Consider the following 22,562-nt stretch of genomic DNA (forward strand, 5'->3'; position numbering starts at 1 on the left):
GCCTCTCTGCCCTCGAGGCTACCACCTACACTTCAAACTCAGTAATCCCTCCACTGATCACTTCCATGTGATCAAACCTGTGCTAAATAACAGACTGTGTGTGTAATCTAACAAAAGCCCCCAGCCTAAAAAAAGGTAAGAAAAACAGTTTGGAGCTGAACAAAGCGTCTTCACTTATAGCGTGAAACTGGGATTCTGCTTCACGTTTCTCATAGTCACAACTTCTCAAACTGACTTCACACATACTCTGACGTGACCATGAAATCAGGTTATACAGGGAGGGAGACGTAAACTCCCCCTGATCTGTCAGAGTCTTATAGATTGTTTGCCTTTTCTGAAACACTGTATACCTTAAACTCGTAGACTTATAGACGTATCTGATTTCTGTGGGCTGCAACCAAGGAATGTTTTCATCATTAATTACTTTTTGTTTAATTTTTTCAGCTGATGAACTGGTTTTAGTCTATGAACCGAACAGAATTCAGCTCACACAAAGAACAGTAAATCAATCACAAATTTGTTTGATCAATGACATACATGACACACTATCACAAATAACAGCAAATCTAAATTGTAGATTTATTTTCTGTTGATTGACTAATCAATTAACTAATTATTTCAGCGGTAACATTTTGTTTTCATTTAAATTAATGTTACAGGAATTAAAATAGTATAGACCAGAATCGAACAAAAAGGAGCAGAATAGAAAACAGAATAGAGCAGAAAAGGGTAGAGCAGAGGCGGAGTCGAGCAGGACAACACAGAGTACAGTAGAGTACTGTACAATATGACAGGACAAAGTAGAGTAGAGTACAGTACAGTACAGTAGAGTAGAGTACAGTACAGTACAGTAGAGTAGAGTACAGTACAGTACAGTAGAGTACAGTACAACAGCGCAGAGTAGAGTAGATTAGAGCAGAGTACATTACAGTACATTACAGTACATTAAAGTACAGTAGTATAGGACTGAGTAAAGTAGAACAGAGTAAAAATATAACAGTAGAAATAGATATAACACCTTGAGTGGAATAATTTAGTACAATACGGTGGAGATCAGTGAAATAGGACAGAAAAGTTTGGAGCAGAGTAGAAAAAAACAACAGAAACAAAAACAGAATAGAACAGACAGGAGTAGAAAAGAAACATGCTGACAGTGCGAACTGTGGGAACTCTGACATTATCTTATGGGGAGTCAATCCCACTAAAACCAGCTTCAGTGTGTGTGTGTGTGTGTGTGTGTGTGTGTGTGTGTGTGTGTGTGTGTGTGTGTGTGTGTGTGTTCCAGTCTTTATTGAAAACTTACACAGATAAGAGCGCAGCTTCAGTACGAGCTGCAGTGATTGAAACTTGTTTTGTGGCAGAAATCGTCCGTCTGTGGGTTTATTTGGTTCTTATTACCTGCTGTTGTTTTGGCACTCACTCTGTGTGATGGCTGAAGAGATTAAGTTTTCAGATTGAAGCAGAGGTTAAACATGCCTTTTAACAAATATTTAAAAGTTTCTCTGACAAGATTTGATCAGTTTGTTTGAGTTTTTTCTCCCGGTGAGCTCTCAGGTCAGCGTTTCTTTGTTAGTGGGCGAACAGTAAGCGAGGCCGAGCTGCAGCGCTCCCCCGAGAGGTGTCCGGTTTCCAAACAGCTACAGAGCTCATCAGGGGACCCGAGGTGGACTACAGGTGACGTTTTTACAAGCGGAAAAAAAGACAAGGTTTGGCTCACTGTGTAGAACATGTACCTCGAAGAAACTGAATCCGTCCTTCTGCCAGATGTCTGTATTCACCGACATGCAAAGAAAAGTTCATTCAAAGTGTGGGAAATGATACTGAGACATGTTTACCTCTGCATCAGTCACACAGAGCCACAGAGTAGACTTTCAAGAAGTCTGATAAAAACCTGCTGCAGGCTGTTCTACCACTCTGTCAACTTGTAGAAGAAGATGACAAAACCTGCAATAAGTGCAGATTCATAAAGGGACAGTTCACCCGCCAAATGTATCACCACACAGAAAGTAACATGCAAATCCTTTTTAAAAACAGCAAAGTCTCTTTCCAGCAATCAAGACCTCTGTCCTCAAGATAATCCACAGACGTTGTGAGCAGATTCTGTAGGAACTATTTTCTTTCTATCCAAGATCCATTGTGGATAAGTACATAACCTTAAGATATCCTGTAACATGACAGTACTTTATTTATCAACCTATGAATTTTGAATGATTTGTAAACTCTGAATAATTTATGAACTCTCCTGAATGGTTTATTATTATGCATATTTATTTGTATATTTGGATTTTTTTCCTTGTCTGTATTGATATGTATATGTATGTATGTATGTATTATATATATTGTATGTAACTGGTTTGTATTCATTTGTGCTGAACTTCACCCACCAAAAGCTGCCAAAACCTTAAAAAAATCATAGAACACCTCTATTCCTTTTCAAGTGAAGAACCAAAAGTAATAAGTAAGATTTACACAGATATTTTTGTTGTGGCGTGACAGAAACAGGTCGATCCTGCACTAATGAAACCTGCTGTGTGTGGACTTACAGCTTTATTAAAATGCTGGAGAACCACACGCAAATCAAGGCAGTGGTTTCATAATAAGTAATGCTGTGTGACATTTGCTCTTATTAAACTGAGTTGTTGGGAAGTTATTTTTGGTTAAAACACACATCGAAGAATAGAGAGCAGGCTTGCCAGCTTCTGTTGAGCTTCTTACTGTTTGACTTGCTGTGTAGTTGATAGAGAATAGTTCCTTCACTCCAAACATTTAATGTGTTCATTCTTCTTCACTGGTTTACAAATCTGTCCTTCACACAGGCAGAAAACAGCGAGGACAGGAGCCTGAGGAGTGTAGGAACGATTTGGACACGTGACAGGTAACATTTTGCCTTCTGACAACTTCGGTGAACTATTTTCATCATAAAAATGAGAAACATTTAGACACTTCTGATCAAACATTGAACAAAAACTTTCCAAAAAGTCAACAGCTCACAAGAGGCAGCAAAACTGAAACGCATCTCTCAGTCTATGAAATTGAAAATATTGTATAAGAATCATAAAATTTAAAAATTGTGCATTAGAAGGAGTTGTTTTAATTCGTTATGCCTTGGCTATAAGTCAGTGTAAATGCAAGTTGCTTGAGTTTTATCGCGTTCTGCTTTTGCATCTAAAGGCTGCAGGATTTAGAAGCTGGAGTGATGCCATTGATGAAAGCATATTCGATATGTTTTCATTCACATCTGCTACAAAAGTGGAGCAACACCAAAACAGACCTTACATTAACACAGCTCTCTCTCCCAGTGCTGTTGTAGCTGACTGGGAACCTGTAGGCGGGTGTTTCAGCTCTGGTGTTTGCCATAATCTGACTGACTCACGCTTATTGTGCTAATCTCAGCATATGTTGCTGACAGTGTACGGCTGAAAATTTCCAGGCTGAACTCGCGCTTTTTGCCTTTGGTTCCACATTATGTGCATCACTCTATGAACCCTGTGCCCTGCATGTAGCTGCGTGCACTCAACCTTGAGCCCTGTACCATGACAATTTGACACGAATACACAAATTGTTACAGCCCTAATTGATAGCCACAACATTTATTTATAATCCCCAGATAATGTGTACTACTGACTTTGGTGAAACTTGACTTTCCATCTGACACCATGAGGTTGACTTTTGTGGTTATGAGTGAAACCAGCAACATTTGAGAAGATTGCCATGAAATTTGGTACAAATATTCATCTCGGCCTCAAAGAGCCACCAGTGAGTTTGTGTAGTCTTTTTTTATAAAACCATGGCTGCAGTATCTGAAAGTGAACTCACACAAATGACGACCAGCGGATGGAGAAGAGCCCGATTCGCTGCTTCCAAATCTGTCAGTATGGCCTCCACTTCAGAAAGGCAAGAGTGACTGACCTGGAATCCCAAAACATCAAAAAACAAGAACTTTTATAAAGTTGATATTTTCTCCATGATGATCAGCAAGAAAAAAGTTGCTCAAAGCAGTTTTTTTTTTTATTTCTCTGAAAGGTTGTGCTTAAATGGACACTTACAGAAACCTGGATGAAGTTCGACCCCGTTAACAGATATTTGGCGTTTTCTCCCATCAGATCTGGGATGAGATCCAGCTCCTGCAAGACAAAGATCTCCTGATGTTAAATATTCACTTGATATCATGCTTGTTACTGAGTGATAAGGCAAAAGCTGCAGTTCTGCTGCGTCTGATGTGGAGTGACAGATTGACTTCATTGCTCTAAAGGTCAAGAGGCTTCTGGTTTTTGTTTCAGCTACTTCTTCAATCATTTAGTGTGAGATTACACCCACCTGTTTTACTGCCATGACTGATTTTATGACTCTAAAAAAATCTAAATACACTCAGGGAGTACATATGCAACTGGGCTCATTTCCATCAACTGTAATCAGAAGCTTATTAGGACAAATGGAAGAGATTTAAAAAAAAAAAGAAACTGTTTCTGGACTCCTTTAAACTTCTGAACTGGCAGGAAAATTCTGTCATATGCAAAAGCCGGGGACAGCGATCAGGCACGGGCCAACTTAAATTTCATTACGCTGCAAATTGAGTCAAAGGCCGACGTACGGCCAAGAATCGTAAAAGCTTTTTTGCACAAAGAACCAGGACATTTTGGTCCTGATCTTTCCAGTCAGCGTCAGCCTTGGCACATGAACGACATGCGGCAACCGGATAGCACGCCGTGTCCACCATGTCCGATCATCTTTGTTGTTGTGCTTCTAATTACGGCCTGGTACTACAATTTCACACACGCAGGAAATAAACACAGAAATAAACATCCAGGGTCTGAGTTTGGCATCTAGATCCAGTTGTTTTACCCATTAAAATAACAGAATGTCATTGGAAATGTGAAACGGTTATGGGAAACATATGTTGGAGGGTTAATTGGTCTTGAAAGATAACTGCCCATGGCTTCAGGAGGAAAATCATTTCAGTCCGAAATGTAGATTTGCAGGGTTTTAAAATTTTGACATGATCTAAACCAGGTTGGGCATGAAATCCCAGAGTAGGAATGTTTATTTAAATTTAGGCATGGCCTGGAGAGCCAAGAAGCCACGGAGGCTTTGACGACCAAACCACTCAGAGGACGCAAGAAAAACAAAGAGCTCAGCACAGCAGTGAGCCACCCACGGAAATAAGTCTTAAACCTGTTAGAAAAGAGATCAAAATGTGGTCATTTCAGTGTCTAATTTAAAGCAATGTGGTGTTTTAACACTAAAAATATACTTAAAGCTGTTATATTTTGGTATTTTGGCTTCTTTGGGGAAGTGGAATTCAGCTGTAACATTATCACCTTATAACGTTTATGGCAAACTTTGGCTTCACACCCGAGATTCAAGATTCAAGAAAGTTTATTGTCATTCATGACATTCATGAGAGTGAACAAAACTGTGCACTGAGGTCCTAGTAAAGCTGCAATAAATTATTTTTACACTAGAATATAAAACTAGTAGAGGCAACAAATAAATACAATAAACAATAGAGTCTAAGATTAAGAAAGGATAATAACATTACAAATTTAACAAATGAGAATAGTAAATATAGGTATAAAACAACATTTCCCTCACACTTTCTTTCACACTAACTGACAAGAAATCACAAAAACTGGAAGCTAAACTGTGAGCTCAGGAAGCCGCTGCACTCCTGCGCGATCACCCATGATGTAGCAACCCAAAAAACATTAGTTACCAAAGTTAATAAAGCACTCAGATTTACAGCACTTTGGTCAAGAGTTATTGTTTTTAAATGTGCTTTATAAATAAATTTGGATGCTGCTAGACTGCCCAAAAATACATGCTTAGCATGGTATATTTTTCAGTTTCTAGGTAAACAATATCAGCAGATGCAGATTTAAACAATGGGAGAGAAAAAAAAACAAAAAAACAAATTATGGGTTGGATTCAAACTTATTAGGAAATTATAAAATGTGACATATTTACATTGTTAATATTTGAGTCTACAAGCATCGAGATATGAAGCTAACAGCAGCTGTTACTGCTGTTGGAAATGTAATGACTGTATTTACAACATTTAAAGGTCAACTCTATACTCAAATAAACTAATACTAAACACATTACTTATCAGTATCTGTGGCTGAGAGGAGAAAAGCTCTTATTCTGGCGGTGTGTCTGCGCTACAACACTCCTTCCTGTCGGTCTAAATGACAGATCGTCTTATAGGTTGAGGTTAATCATTAAAATCCTTCACTAAGTTGATACATGAGTCTGAAGATCATCTTTGATCTGGGCTAAAAATGAGGATATTATCATACATCAAGATAAAAGGGTTAGTGTTAAAACAGAGGAGGTGATTTTGTCTGTTTTTTTTTATGAAATACTTCTTTCCTCATTTATGTACTTAGCTGCCGATAAAACATCCACTTGTCTGGGTTTAGTCTTTGATCCAAACCCATGAATACCTAAATAACTGATGGCTCATAATTATGCGTCAAAAGGAAAACGTCATCTTTGTTGAGAGTACTCATTTTAAGCATTTGAGAAAAAATGGCAGCAAGTTTTTCTTTATTCTGCTACAGGAGTTTAGTTGGGTGGTGTTAGAGGATGTGACCAAAACTCTGACCAGGAATTGCACAAATTTACTGCATTTTACTGTTTGAGAGCAGGGCAGATAAATCAGTGTTGTTTTTATCTGTAATGGGGCAAAAAACATTAACGTTGAACGTTTTTTCATATTATTAACTGAGACATCTATTTGACCCATATTTTTTGCAAAGGACACAAATTTCTTATTATAGAGAAACCTGGTTTTCTTTTCAATATTTTGCTAAACTACTTTTTAAAGCTGAACTACTGTTTAAAAAAAGCTTATTTGACAGGTGAGAACATTTGTTTTTCATGTTTTACTATGAAATGGGCTTAAAAATGTCAAAAAGAGATACTTTGTGGTATTCATATTTATGGGGAGGAGGAAATGTATTTGAAGTCAGATCAAAAGATCAACTTTTACCATTTTTTGCAGAGGACATGGATTTTTTTAAAATAGAGAAACCTGGTTTTCTTTACATTATTTTGCTGAACTACTTTTTAAAGCTGAACTACTGTTAGAAAAGCAAAGCTTATTTGACAGGCCAGAAAATTTATGTTTCATGTTTTACTATGAAATAGGTTTAAAAATGTAAAAATGTTAAAAAGAGATACTTTGTGGTATTCATATTTAGGGAAGGAAAAACTGTATTTAAACAATTTCAAAATGTCAAATATCAAGAATATGTGACATTGTAATACTTTTGGCCGAGATTAACTTTTTTTTTTTAATTAATATTGATACATTGCCTGTTAAACAGACAGAAATTTGACTGCGACACAAACTTTAGACAAAAACATTACTACCACCTAGGAGCACTTGAACAACCACCTCAACCCCCAACTGTTCCAGTGAAGTGGTCAAAAGTTAACATGGTTTCACTGGGCAGCTTTCACATGTATGTAAAGGTAAAAAAAAACCTAAAATGCTCCTAAAGAAAAACAACTCCTTCTACCTGTAATGTGGAATTTTCAGTAATTAACTTAATTTTTGTTTAAATTTTGCATCAACTTTTCCTTTTACTCTGTAAGTCTGGATTTAAACATTATCAAATGGATTGTTCTGATAACATCCTGCTGAGTGAATCCCCTAATCATATTCTTACTGCGAGTGTCTTCCTCCTACTCGCACACGCTGCCAAATCCTCCACCTGCGCACGCACGCACACACATGCAAACACACACAGTCAGTTTTCTGCTGGTTGGCCCAGTCTTGCTTATCCCCTGTATTAGATTCACGTAATGGCACTGGGACAAAGGTAATTCTTCATCTTCCGCTCCTTCCACTCTCCTTTCATCTCCCCCTCCATTCTTCCTCCCTCCCAAACTCCCTGAAAAGGATGTATCTGATTCCGAAACACACGCACCGGAAAAACACACCCCCACCGGCCACCTGAGCAAAGACGGGAATGGCTCCAATCAGCCGATCCAAAGGGGCCGACACCGACCCCAATCCGTCTGTGGGGCCCGGTCCAGCACCGGACAGCCAGATCCGCCTGTTTGACACCGGCTGATGAAGGACCTGGAGCTAGTTTAAAGGACGATGGACTGTTTGGATCACGGAGGAACATGGAAACATGTAATACGGCGTGCTCTGCCTTCCCCTGTTCCACTTTCAACACCTACTCTTGGAGAATATATATATACACGTCAGGATGATCCAGAAAACACGTTTCTATACATGAAGCCATGTGTGGGCGATTTGTCAGCCGGGGTGTTTGTTCTGGAGATGAGGAATCAGTGATGGCAATGAAATAGAAGCACATTAAGGGACGCACATAATATCATAAACACCTGTGCAATCTCATGTGATTCAACATAAAAAAGACCTGCAACATTTTGTGAAGTTTAAAATGATATTACATCTGTGTTATTTAACTCTAACCTCACTGTTGAGGCCTTTATTTTGGTCTTATTTTATGGGATTACTTTGCATCGTTATTAAATGCAATTTTGTTCTCAGTTAAGTAGATTTGTTTTCAAAATGAAGTCTGAGGCTCTGAACTTATAAAACAAAAAAGAGAACGATACAGCTTGTGTTTACATTCATTTATAATTAATTGTAAAAGCAATAATTAATGGTTGGTTTGCATTCCCACATTTAACACCAGGAGCTCTGCATTATATTTGACTATTAGTTAGGAAGCTGAGAAGGCAAAGGAAATAATAAGTTTATACTTCCTCCTAATTCTTTTTAAACATGTAAGATGCAATTTCTTGCTGCTAATTTAAATCTAGTCTTTGAGATTTTTGGAAAGGTTATCGTCCATTTTTGTTATTGGCATTTTGTTTAATTTTTTAGCTTTTTCTGTTAGTTTGTTTGTTTTACATGTTTGAAATATTTATCTATCTACTCTAGTATGTTTCTATATTAACTGTTAAAGAAAAACAAAAGAAAAACAAACACATTAAGCGACAGTGCTTCATCTTCCACCCACACTGCATGAACAACTTTCAGCAATATAATAGCATAGAAATATTATTATGATTGGAAACATTTAAGGAAAAAAAAGTAAATGTCAGTAGAAGCTGCTCACACCACTCTTGAAGCTTAATAAAATATCTGCAAAATATTCAATTTCTCAAAGAGCTTTTGAGTCATGAAGAGGTGATAGCATAACACTAAAATAAATGGTATTGGATGATAAATGGACTTTGCACCTTTCTAGTCCTCCAACCACTCAAAGTGCTTTAAAACTATGTCTCACTAGGCCACTGAGTAGTTCACTCAGTGGCCTTTGCCCCATGATGGCTGAGGCTGCCACACAATGTGCCACCTGCTACCTATTTAACCATCACAGTCACACATCGAATGTGTACTATTAACTACACATTGGGGCTCAGTATCCTACACAAGGATACTTTGACATGCAGGGGCCTGACTGCTGTTTTTCTGATTAGTGATCATCTTCTCTACCTCCTGAGCCAAACCACCCCAAATGTGCATTTCGCGATGCTACGGATAAACTAAAAATGCATGAAAGACAATTAACAACAAAGGAGGAGTGAATCATCCTGCAAGACTGGTTTGAAAAGTTTTTAAGGACATATGTTTACTTGATATAGTTAGATAGCACATTCATGATCTGTAGGACTAACCCCTCTTTTTATTTATCTAATTTTCTTAATTGAAATTTGTATCTATCTATTTGTTTGTTGTTGGTTGGTTTTTAGTAGGTGTTCCTAATTTTGCCTGTTTTTTTCTTGCTAGTTTGCTTCCTGGCTTAATGGATTGCATGAGGTGCAAATTATTGTTTTTTAAGCTACAGATATCCCTTGTTTGACAACTTTAACTTATTCAAAATGCCGCTGCTAAGGTCCTGACAAAAACTAGGAAATATGACCTCTGATCTCTAGTTATAATTTTTTTTCTAAAACCAGCCTTGTGTAATCAACTCTGTTAACATAGTGTTAGCTTAGCTTCCTTGCTGACATGATAAACAAAATGCAAAAACCACGCATAACGTATCAGCGCTCCCCAACACCCTGCAACTGATTTTCTGCCAAAAAAGAAAAATGCTATATGGACACAGGGCCTAACAAAGCTAATTTTCGTGACATCCATTCTTCTTCTTTCTCTTTGAAGAAGGAGGGAAGGGTGCTTGAGTTAGTGGTTACGTGGCTTGCTGAAGGGAAATCCAACAGTTGTTGAGGTAAAGGAGAAAATTTCACATGTGGAACCTCTATGTGGTCTGTGCCGTCTGACCGAATATCTCAGGCTGTCACTCCTTACTGTTTTGCATATGGATACTGTTTTCCATTGTCTGCTAGGAACAATTTCACAAACTAAATGGAGGATGTTTGCAACATGGGAATTTGATGTGCCCAAAAAAAGATTAAGAGTGAAAGGGAGGGATGTGAACTGTGGTGGAAACTGGGAGCTCGTCAGGTCTGACTGAGCAGAGGTTGTAGGAGGATGAGGCGGAGGAGGAGGTAAGAACTCATCACTAAACACTCAATTAATCAAGCAAACTCCCACAGTTCAGGAAATATGACGGCCATCTGCTCTCCTGCGTGCAGGGGAGTGCGAGGTAGAGGTCGGAGATGGAGGGTGAAAATGAGTAGGAGGAAAGATGCAGAGTGGATCTCCCAGACAGGATCCATTAGAGGTCTGAGCTCAGATGGTAAGTCTCACCACCAAGGCCACCCAAGTAGAGCTCACATCGAGTTTGAGGAGGGATTGGAGGTGCAGGGATGGAGAGGCAGAGGAAAATAAAAATGGCAAACTCATGGGGATCTTCAGTAATGCTGTCAGTATTATAACCAACATTTTAATCAGCTGTGTCTGTCAGTCTTACCATGTTGAGAGCTCCAAAAGCCTTCTGGAGAGCACCGGCCAGCGTCACAGCTTCTGCAGATCCACCTGTGACAACACAGGCCGACCTCGATAGAGTCTCTGGAAGAGAAAGATGGGACTGGTTGAAAACTCCTGAAATAATGGCTCCAGAAAAGACACGATACAGGCTTAAAAAAAAAAAAAGACACTTTGAAAACTAACAAGCAGAAACCTCCAGGGCTGAAAAATGAACAGCCAATGCTTGACTTCAAAAGCGAATTACGATCAAAATACATGGGACACGGAAGCAGTGCAAGATATCGGCTGCAGCATGCCCACAGCAGAGCACGCCAATGATAATTAACTACAGCTGCTATACTGACTGACCATGGAAGATGCACTTGTCTATACAGGCATCGCGCTGCTCGATGCTATTGCAGCTGGTCTATTTATTTTCCTCCCCTCACTGCTCTGCCCTCCAACAGGTAAAAACTGCAAAACTACGGTATATCTTTTTTTTTTTGCCTTTATTATACAGGACAGCTTAAGCATGAAAGAGGGAGAGAGGGGGGTTGAAGTGCAGAAAACACAATAGGTTTTAAAATGATTAAAATAAAATGCTTCATTGTACCAGACCAAATGCAACATAACTTTGTCGGTATTTTTTAATTTCACATTCAAATAAATCAATCAAATCAATCCTGTCGTTAAAACAATCCAGTAAATTTATTCAGTAGTAGTTAATCTAGCCTCAATGCTTCAAAACTCTGCAGAACCAACTGCATCATCACTCAGCAAAACTCGACACACACACTGTGAAGCTGGCAGCAGCCACACACTACAAAGCCGGAGTCTGGATAACAGATAAAAACCCTGGCTCCACCCTGACTATGTGACGCGATGTGTTTGTATTTCGTGTGTTTCAGCCATAAATCCCCACACACAGAAATAAATATGTTAACAGTCCGGTACAAAACCAGATTTAGTCTCTATAACTAATTTTCTCATTCAAAACTGTTGGGGAAGTACATTTCTTCCATAATTCACCTGTTTAGAGTTTATTAAAGTTAACTGTAATGTTTTGGTCACCTGAAAAGTCTTTCTTCAGTGTTTGCTTGTCCTAAAAGACCCCTGAAAGGTCTGTCAGAAACAGAAAACATACATTATTCAACTATTTCTTTAACCAAAAATAATCGTCTGTATCATAAAACTACATCAATTCATCACAGCCACTGCTGCAAAAAACTGAGGACCTCCAGAGCGGCTGCCTCACTTAAAAATCCATCCACTGAGAAATTGCTTCATAAGTGTTCATACAAACACACTTCAAACCAGAATGCACACAGTCATGTGTTGGTCTGCGTGCGCACACACACACACACACACACACACACACACACACACACACACACACACACACACAGTGGTGCGTAATCAAGTATGTGTGAGCACACAGAAACACAAACACACACAAACTGAAACCCTCGACAGTTTGTCAAACTGACAGATGTGAGAACTTTCTTCAACGTCGTCTCGAAAAAAAAGGAACTCAAACAATGAATTCATTCACATCAGTTTATGGGAATAATCACCGTGTACCTTATGTCATCATCAAACAGGTGACTGTTGGTCCAGGTGCCGGCGGGGTGAAATATGGGGCTGTGTTTATTTTAATGTCTCTGATTGTGATAGTCTCCCTTGTTCTGACTTGCTCTCTGTAGTATTCACAGACTGCTTAGAGCCGTCCTGCTCCAACCGAAGCTGAACAATACCGCAAAGAATTTATCCGTCTCAGTACAGCGAGGAGTGACTGTGCTTCATTATATTCAACCAAGAGAGACAAACACTCTTACACTGCTCATTTCTGAGCATTTAACCTGTCTGAGAAGACCTTCTTACTTCAGCCTTTCATGTGTGCATGTTTACATCATGTGTGAAAATAACATAAGTAGATGAAAAAGTTCACACAGAGCACGCAGGAGGTGATGCATGTTAAACTGAAAAGAGTTGAACTCACCTTTGATAATGGACTCTGCAGCAGCCAAATCCCGTTTGTAGGTTACCTGGAGGAAAAAATAACATGGTTTTAACAGATAAGTTCACCCAAATTAGAAAAAAATATCATCTATCCTTAGAGGTGTCTGGCAGTGCATGTAGATTTGTTTTTGTGCCAAGATTTTAAGATATCTGGCTCTGAAAAAAACAAACTATCCAAATATACTGAAGGTGAATGGAATTTTGTTTGGGTTCCTCAAAGCATTGAACATATTACTCTGATCAATGGTTCCTCCAGCATCAGGAGATAATTAACAGGAAAATATAAATAGGATAAGAAAGAAATAAGAAATAAATTTTAGGGCTGCTCTCTGAAAGTAGAAGATTACAATCATAAATTGGAGATCTCTCAGTTGCCTGAAATTCTTCAGTTAGTGCATTCAGTTTTTGTTTTTTGGTCAGTCAGGGAGCAGTGTGCTTCTGGGGATGTTTTGGTGCTTCACTTTTCCGCTGTTCTTTACTACAGGCAGCTGCAGACCCAGATCCAGCGTGAGTCTGAGGGTGACGGGGCTGTTGACCGGGAGAAGAGAGCGTTTTGTTATCTTCTGCCGTCCACTTAGAAATGTCGACTTTGTAGATCACAGTAACTTCATATGATACAGTCTCTTACTTTTGTTTGATATCTAGTGTTGGCAAAAAATTTGCATTGCCGATCCATCAGTAGCATCGTTAGCATGCACTAGCTTGGAGGGCTAACTTGACTTGTTTACTATATTATGGAAACTTTACTGTCACCATGAATGTCCCACTGAATGCCGTCAAAACTCTCAAACTTGATATGAAAAAAGAACTAATAGTCTAATATTCTTACTGAACAGCCAAATCCATATGAACTGAACACCTCCAAAAAAACTTTTATATATTCTCAAGACTTTTCTCTAGTTGTAGCTTTTCTTTAAGAAATACAGTAAAAAACTTGCCTAACTCAAAAAGATTGATGCAAACTCTTGCGTGATTTTTTTTTTTTTTTTTTGCAGAGCCACATCAATTGTTTTTTTCCTTTCCCACGGACAGATGAGACTAGTCTGGCTAATCTTCATGGTTCCTCAGAAGCAGAAAACTCAAGGGGACGTTTAGTTCTTGATTCAGTTCCTGTGGCTCCATAGATCCTGGAGCTATTTGGTCAAAAACGGCTTTAAAAATGGAACAATCACTCTTCAACTGAGCGGCTCTAAACTCATAGACATTCATACTGCATTGTGGCGTCACGGCTTCATATTTATCACAAGCAAAAGTTTGGGAACCAGCACTCTGAGTTATCCAGACTAACAGAGGTTGAAGTTGCTCTTCAAGTATTATTTAAATGCTTCTTCAATGCTTCGAACACCACAAACTAAATTCCATCCATTATGTTGAGGTGGGGACATAAATCTCAAAACCTCAGCACATAAAATCAAAACGATCTTCATGGCAAGATAACACACAATGTAACTTGAAAAATACATCTTTTTGTAATTTGGGTGATCTAACTGTTTAAGGCAGAACGTTACATGATCTGATAAAGAGGTAAATACTGAACATTTACATTTAAAGTCATTTCTACATGCTAATCCTGGATGTCACATTCAATATATTAGTGCTTCCTCGTTTGCCAGAACCCCTCACTTCCAATTCACGGGCTTTCTTTGTGCCCATATGATAAATCAATGGCGGGCACACAGCTGTGCACGCCAAAATGTCACCAAATCCACAATCCCCGAAACCAAACCCTGGCGAGCTCACCTTCCACAGTGTTGGCGGACCCTGGATGAGCTTGGCATTGGTGCCACAGTACTGCAGAGCCAGATGAAGACACTCGGTGCCAAACTCGAAGTCTGACTCACTGCACTGCAGAGGGGACACAACAAGAGGGGAGCGGCTGTGGACAATTGTTGACAACAATATATTTCCATCACACTCAGTGGAGCTGTGGTACACCATGTTCCTCTGCAGAGCTGGAACTGCACCAGTGCCTGCAACCAACTGGATGCCCTGTTACATATATGAACTCACTGACATACCATATGTGATGATAGTGTGTGTATTTTATAAAAAAGACGTCAAAATTGTAAGCATACTCTGAAATTTTTTAGACTTTCCTTTCTTAAACAGTGACAATGCAAGGCTGATCTTTGGCAGGCCAAATGTTCAAAAGTAAAATCACCAGAGAGATAATTAATCCTTCAGGGTAAGGTTTAGGCAATTAACTCATTAGATATTGAGACATTTCCATCAAAAACACAAACACGGACCTCATGGTGGCGCCAGAGGAAACACTGGGGGATCACTAAATTTATTACAATTCATCCTGAGGTAAACATGACTGTCACAACCAAAGTTCATTGTTTTCCAGATGTTTTACACACAAAAAAATCCTACTCTATTCTAATGATGATATAACAAGAATAAAACTCTACTTCTTAGAGCCAGCAGATTGTCTTGCACGCAATTTTGAGGTTTTGGTTTGAGTGTGCTGCAAGGGAAAACAACATGAAAAGTCCAAATGGAACATGAATGTGCTCAGTAAACTTTCCCACCAGTCTGCAATTTAGATTTTTAAATTTCTACATGTGGAACTTTTGGCCTGATGGCGGTCGGAGAAAGGTCACAGGCGGTCAATTAATTCATAAGGAATCATCCTCCAGGGATTTGCAATATCTAAACATTTAATGGCAATATTTTCTTCAGCTCCAAAGTCTTCAGTGGGTCAACTTAACCATCTTTAGGCCCCCAAAATATCTATCTAAAAAAATATGTATTAAGACCTTTATCAGCATGAGGATGCCTAGAAAGATCTTTATCTACTTAGTAAACCTGCATTTAAGAATTACCTCATATTGCGCCTCATTCACTAATATGTGCTCACAAAATAAACTACCATGTGATTCATAAAACATGTGCAGCACCTGATGTTGGTCATACCCGTTTGGTGCTCAGCACACTGCCACGCCCTCGTTTCTCTATATAAGGATAAACGTTTCCAGAGAGGCGCATCATGGAGAAAAAGGTCGAGTTGTTTCTGTTCACATAAAGTAAATTTCTTGGCAATCAGACAGCTGATAACTTGCTCGTTATTCTCTTAATTCTTATTATGTCAGTCTCTAAAAACACATTGTTTTCTGGTGGCATAGGCTGCGATATATTTCAGCGAGGTTATATTTGCCATCTTAACACCTACTTGGAGGTAAATCAGAATCGTTTATATTCTTTTTATATACAGTTTATGCAAACTTTCACTGCACAGTGGGAGCAGCTGATTATTACAGACCAAGTCAATAAAAACAACGAAAACCAAAACAGTTATATTTTAATACGAACATTTTCATGTACTCTATTGTAAGCTTAGTCTCGGACACCAAGTTTTTATGGCTGAATATTTTAATTCTGACAATAATTGATAGGGATGAAAAGATGCATTTTTTTTTAAATACATTAGCTAGCACATCAGAAAATTGATAATTTTTAATATTGTTGTCCATTAAATTTTTTTTTAATATGCTATGTATTTAATTTTAAAGTTATGTGTTTACATTTCCTAAGACAGTCCCTCATTATTTGTGTGTCTGCATGGTCAGAGATAGTCCTCAATTTGTTTGCAGAGTACGAACAAACTCAGGTCAGAAAATAGTGAATTTGTGCAATAAAATGTGCAAATGCATGGTTTAAGCACAGATTTGTGCATATAATTGTTTGTGGCTGAGACCCAGTATTTTCACAACAGTTCAAACACGAGCTGCTGTGTACTGATTTAACACTGGTTCAAAAAAACTCCTCTGTTGTTCCGACATTCATGAGATAGTTTGGTTCTGTGCTTCATATTGTCATCTCCTTGAGAGATTGAATTTTTCTAAAACTTTACCTTTCTGCGCATATTTCAGCAAATATATCTGAAGCCTTTCATACACTGTATCGTGATGGGAGCTGGTGTTTGAACAGAAGAGAAACAGGCTCGTAACACGATGCTGCCATCATCACATTTTTCAGGAGACTCTTCAGAGGATTCTGTTTTCTTTGGCTGATGGACTGTCGGCCCCGTAACTCTCTTATCTTTCTGAATTTGGTTTCATCGGGTCGTAAGACATTTTTCCGTGTTGTTCAATAAGATGTGACGTGCTTTCCTGTATAACTGGATGCTACACAAATAAATGTAAGAAATAGCAAAACATTATCATGGAGCCTGGTGCTGGTGGTGTTGGGGAACCTTTGCTTCTTGTTTGCTCCATTGGAAAACTGTCAAACTCTCAATCTAAACGCTTTAACGACAGTGTTAAGAGAATTTATTTCTGTTGGTTGACCAAAAAAATGTTTCCAAACATAGATTAACTAATTTTATCAATAAACCAGATACTCATTAAATGGGTCTTTTACTTTACTTTCCAGCAGCAGAAATGTGACATTGTTTGTTCCAGCACTTTATTTCCCCTCGTTTTCAAGTAATGGTTCCAAGGCTCATTAGAAGGTAAAAACATGTGTTTCTAGTATATTTCATTGGAAGGAAACAGTGCACATGCAAATTTGATGCTTTTATGGACTTTAAAAACAGCTTACATAAATGTGTTGCCCGTTACACAAAAACATGCATGACTTTGGCTGCAAATGTTCGGAGAGGGAGGGAGGGCAGGTCTGTTATAATCAGCTGAATGTCAATTTGGAAAGAAAAATAATAATCTATAAAAGGTATGAAAAATGTTTTGGTGAGCCAAGAGGAAACAAAGGTCTAATTGTACTAATTAGAATTAATTTCTGGTGAGCGTAAACGTGCATGTTAATCCTGAAGTCCAAACTCCAGATGTAAAAGTTGCGCACAGTAATGTCTACGCTTGTTTTTGCAGGATACAATATGATAATATAATAACATAATATTTGAAGAAAATTTGCAGTGATTGGCTACGAGCAAAGCAATACAAATGGTCATTTTTTTCTAGATCTGGATATAAAAAAGATTGACTGCAGGTATTATTTGACTGGGGAAGCTTTGATACTACATGGTTTTGGGTTATTTCAGCCGATACCTTAAAGGTATGCAGTAGCAATAACCAACCATGGATCTATTTTTAGGGTGAAAGTTTTGATTATATACAAGTCCAATATTCACTCTCCTAACTCTGAAGGAACTATCTGTTGAATGCATTTAGCTGTGTTCAACACTGAGTCAATGAACTTACCTTTACCCTTAGAGCACGCTTTAATATAACACACTTGTATGTCTCTGCACACAAAATGTGCTTTTCAAAATTGAGCTTGTTATTTTCTACTTGCATTAAATGATTTTTTTAATCAGTTCTAATCATAAATCAACAGAATTGTAACACTTTAATGACAGATTTTTTTCATGATGCCACAATGTTTTTAGATGAAAAGAAAAAAAACCACAAAAAATGAATTATTTTCAATATACTACATGCAAAGTTTTTTTGATTATCATAGCCTATTTGTCAATGATTTACAGCAACATTGATTGTGACACAGCACCTAGTGGAAATAACATGTATTTTCTCCATATGCCAAATATGGTATGAATGACATCATCACACGAAAAACAGGAAAAAATTATAAATTTCAAGGCAAGAGCCCAGAAAGACAATTTTTATATTTCGATGGTTTTGGGATCGAGAATTGCAGTTTAAATGGGTTTCAATGAATGTAACAATTTTGTTCACACAAGTGTATTTTAAAATTATTGTAGGAGCTGAGCTGGAAATTCAAAGATTAGCCAAAAATAAACAACCTAGCTGAAATGCATGCCATATCCATGAACACAAATTATCAAAAAATTAAGAATGAAAAGCACATAAAATGCATCAAACAGTCCCTAAGGGTTAATTAAGGTGAGTTTCTATATTTTGTATTAGAGCTTTGGCTCGCAGCTGGGAAAGCTTAGTCCATGTAGATCACATGGAAGTTTGGATTGAGGCGATGAGCTCATTTGGTTTAAAATACACTCAGGACTACAAAGACAGGTCCATGCTACCTGAGATTATACCTGGGTAATATTTTATCAAGCTATAAAAGAGAGGGGTCTTTTATTCCACGGACCCTGGAACTGAGGGGGAAATTACAACAGAGATACGCTCTCGGTCTTGAGGTAATTTAACCTTTAGTATTTTCTCCCGGTACAAAAGCTTTCACTGGGGACTGGATAAAGTGTCTCCCCCTTTGTCTTTTCAGCCCTAAGTTCTCCTACTATCAATGGATGTCAAGCTACAAATGTGCAGCTCTTAGAGATTTTTCACAAGCATGTCCTAAAGTCCTAACCTGACACTTTGCCTGTCGTTTGAAAGGCTTAAGAGAAGGAGAACAACAGGAGAGGGGGACGCTCTCTCCTCAACCTTCTCTTTCTCCAGCGACCTCCCAAGTTTTTCTTCATTTTTGCAACTTGACTGGCCCTGACACTGCAGCATAAATGTGAGCTCATTTTCTGAAAAGGCCATCGCCAACGCACAGAGCAATCTTAAGATCCGAATGTGCCAGGAGTAAAAATAACTGCAGACAAATGAGGCTCCAATTGGAGACATTTTTCAGCTCTTAGCTCAAAGTTTGTCCTTCAGAAAACGTGGCTATCGGAGCAACCATCTAATGGAGTCAAAGATGAAATAGCAAATAAATAAGGTCAACTGCTGCAACTCGACTTTCAAATTAAATTGGCCTGCCAAGTCTCAGCAATAAGTCCCCGCTTTCAAAGGAAAACTAACACATTTACAGTTTACGTCAGCGGATAAATTCTTTCCATTTTTCAGGTACACATATTAAAACGCACTCAACTGCTGAGACTATTAATCCGACTCCACCTAAATGTGGCATGTAATTTCACTGCTCCCTCACCAGGTTTTTCCAACTGAGCCTTTGTTCACATTTGTTCCACAGACTAATCTGCTGCTGTGTAGTAGAATATATTAACGTGTCATTTCTTTCCCAGACGCAGCAGAGGCCAAGTGAAAGTGATAGCACCCGCGCCACAAGCTCTTCAGAGGGACAGCCTGCAGGTTCTGGCACATCAGCCCAACAATGAAGGACTGTGGAGGCCTGTTATGATGTATGAGAGCCATAAAGTCCTTTGTCATCTAAGTGGTGTAATTTTTAGAGCATAAATCTCAACCTGGCTGTCGTTTCATAAGATTTGAGAGACTTTTTGTGCAATTATTCAAAACCAGGAGTGAGCAGCGCACGCCTGCAGTGCTTGATTTGTCCATCCTGTGATGTTATGTATTCTTTCCATAAATGTAGCTGTTGTTGTGGAATTCAGCTGGATAAATCCTGGACCTCTTCAGTATGGAGGACTGAAACTGACAAAATCAAAAATAAATAAATGTGTGAATAAATACATTAAAATGAAATGAAAATTTATTCATATTCCCATTTATTTTTTTCATTATTTTTTTTTATTTATTCATTTTCCCATTATATTATCCATTCATTTATTTTTTTAGTTTTTTATAAATTTATTTTTTGTCAGTTTCAGTCCTCGATACTTCAGTTGCACTGAAAAAATATAACAGCCATCCTACTCTGTTCCAATGCAGTACAACACAAAAACAGAATAATAAATGATAAGATTAAATGCATAAAGGTGGACTTGTACGATGGCGAGCATTGCAATTTTTCCTCTTGGAGTAACTGGAGATCAATTTATGATCCGTGCAAATCCGAAGTTTAATTAATGGCAAATACTGAACAAGCCCTCTCGCTTACTACCAATTTAAAAATTGGTCACTTACACACCAAAACATTGAAAAATAGGGTTCCGGTTGAAAAAATACCAAAACCACTATTTAAATTTAAATGTCCCTTGTGATGTTGTCCTTGTGTGTCTTTGCTGTCTTATCATCACTGATGGATGTAACATAGGAACGCCCTCTTGTGTGTTTAATGAAAATAAACAACAGCCCCTACCCTCTGATAGGCCTGATGGATGACATCATAGGTGAATCCCTGAGGCATCTCGCTGGCTCGGTACTTGGCTCGCTCCAAAGAATGATCCAGGTAGCCCTCTGATGTGGTGGCTATCACCGTGGAAACGAGAGGTCGGATGGCTCCCGCTGCCTGCACCAAACAAAACGAGTTTTGAGCATTTGTTTGGAATACAATAATAGACATATTATACACCTTGACAAGCTTTTTAAAAGATGGCATAAGTCATAAAGCTGATCACAAAAAACACATATATAATGTTGTGAAATTATATACAAATTCAAATTCTTTCCCTCAAATTCAACGACCTAGCAAAAGTTAAGTTTTACCAATTTTAGCTGTTTCTAATAGTTTTTATTATAGAGTTTAATATGATTTTACGAGCACATTTGTACAGAAAAATCTACAGAAGAATAAAAAAGTCCTCATTAAGACAAAGATCAAATATCTGAACAAGGACTGATACTGGCGCAGACATGAATTTCTTAAGTGAATATGATGGACCCTCCTGTTTAAGATGGATTTTACATTTTTGTGGGGAAACTTTTAAAGGTGGAACAAATTCTAGGTCACAAGACAAACACAAACGAAAGGTGAACAGATCTCACTGGGCAGCATAAAACGAGGTGAAGGTGCATCAAACCACTTAGAAAATGCATCAATTTGATCAAACGTTTGTGACAATCATAAACTGTATGAGGAAACAAATGCACAGTACGGAGAGAGGAAACCAGAAGAAATCTATTTGTTACATACAGAATCACTTTTAACCCAAGAATCACTCACATTTGTTGTCACAGCAAACATCTGTACCAAAACTACTATATACAGTCATGTCACATGTCCGATGGAGACGCTTCTTTTCACTCTAGATGGCTACTGTTGATGAAAATGTTGCATAAAATGTTACATTTGTGATGTTTTTTGGAAGACTAATAATCAGGATCAACAACTTTGATCACAGCATCAAACAGCATAATCACGAAACACAAGTAAGGATCATGGGATGCTGCTGAAAGCTGGAAAAAAACTTGAGTGGATCTTAAGATTTTCTTTCTATGTCAAATAATCTTTCTGTTGAGCACATTTCAAAGAGAGAATATTTCCCTGATCTCAGCAGCCATATCACAAAGTAATAATAAATCCATGTTAACCGGCCCAGCTGGAGCACACGCTGCTTGTATTTCTTGGAAATATAAAATAATCAACATTTCTGAGATAATATTTTCATCTCAGTAAATCACGACTGATTGAGGGCAGTTTTAGGAGTGGGCGGTCAGAGAGCGTGTGCGGGAGGAACGTCTCATAAATGAAAGGAAAGCAAACATGTGTTCTGCGTGTTACACATGCTGTTAAAATCAAAATTAATCTGCAGCTTTTCGGCAGAGACAGGCTCTCTGCCATGAGCGTGGACACTGGTGAGATAATGAGGACCAGACCGCCTGCTGTGGAAGTTCATCACAAAGCACACACACGCTCAGAAACACATCATAAATGTTGGCCTCGTGTCAGGGAGCTCTTGCTTTCTTCACAACCTGTGTGACCTGCGATCAGAGGCTCGGCCATGAATCATTACGAGACTAATCTGTGAGCGTGTTTGTCACAGCAGCCCAGAGGTTTTCCATCTATCGCTGACAGAATAAAGGCCACCACCAGGAGTGATGGATCTGTCACCCTGATAAACACTTTCTTAAAAAGATGGAAAAACCTTAAAGGAACATTTTAACCCCAAAATCCCCATTTGTACATCAGTAACTCACCCAGTGTTACCTTGAAT

At 38.4% G+C, this 22,562-nt stretch overlaps 1 protein-coding gene across 1 annotated transcript in view; it reads right to left on the bottom strand.

The window, feature by feature from the left end:
• crppa (CDP-L-ribitol pyrophosphorylase A) overlaps positions 1–22,562 on the bottom strand; it is a 54,996-nt gene that overhangs the window by 26,654 nt on the left and 5,780 nt on the right. Inside the window, exons 3-8 of the mRNA XM_042490192.1 lie at positions 20,768–20,917; positions 14,621–14,725; positions 12,861–12,906; positions 10,866–10,963; positions 4,047–4,124; positions 3,817–3,909 (exon numbers count right to left, since the gene is read on the bottom strand). Of these exons, the coding sequence (XP_042346126.1) occupies positions 3,817–3,909; positions 4,047–4,124; positions 10,866–10,963; positions 12,861–12,906; positions 14,621–14,725; positions 20,768–20,917 (570 nt within the window). The remainder of the gene's footprint in view (positions 1–3,816; positions 3,910–4,046; positions 4,125–10,865; positions 10,964–12,860; positions 12,907–14,620; positions 14,726–20,767; positions 20,918–22,562) is intronic.

The sequence above is a fragment of the Plectropomus leopardus genome, chromosome 7, assembly GCF_008729295.1.
Source record: "Plectropomus leopardus isolate mb chromosome 7, YSFRI_Pleo_2.0, whole genome shotgun sequence".
In the NCBI taxonomy this organism is placed as follows: Eukaryota; Metazoa; Chordata; class Actinopteri; order Perciformes; family Serranidae; genus Plectropomus; species Plectropomus leopardus.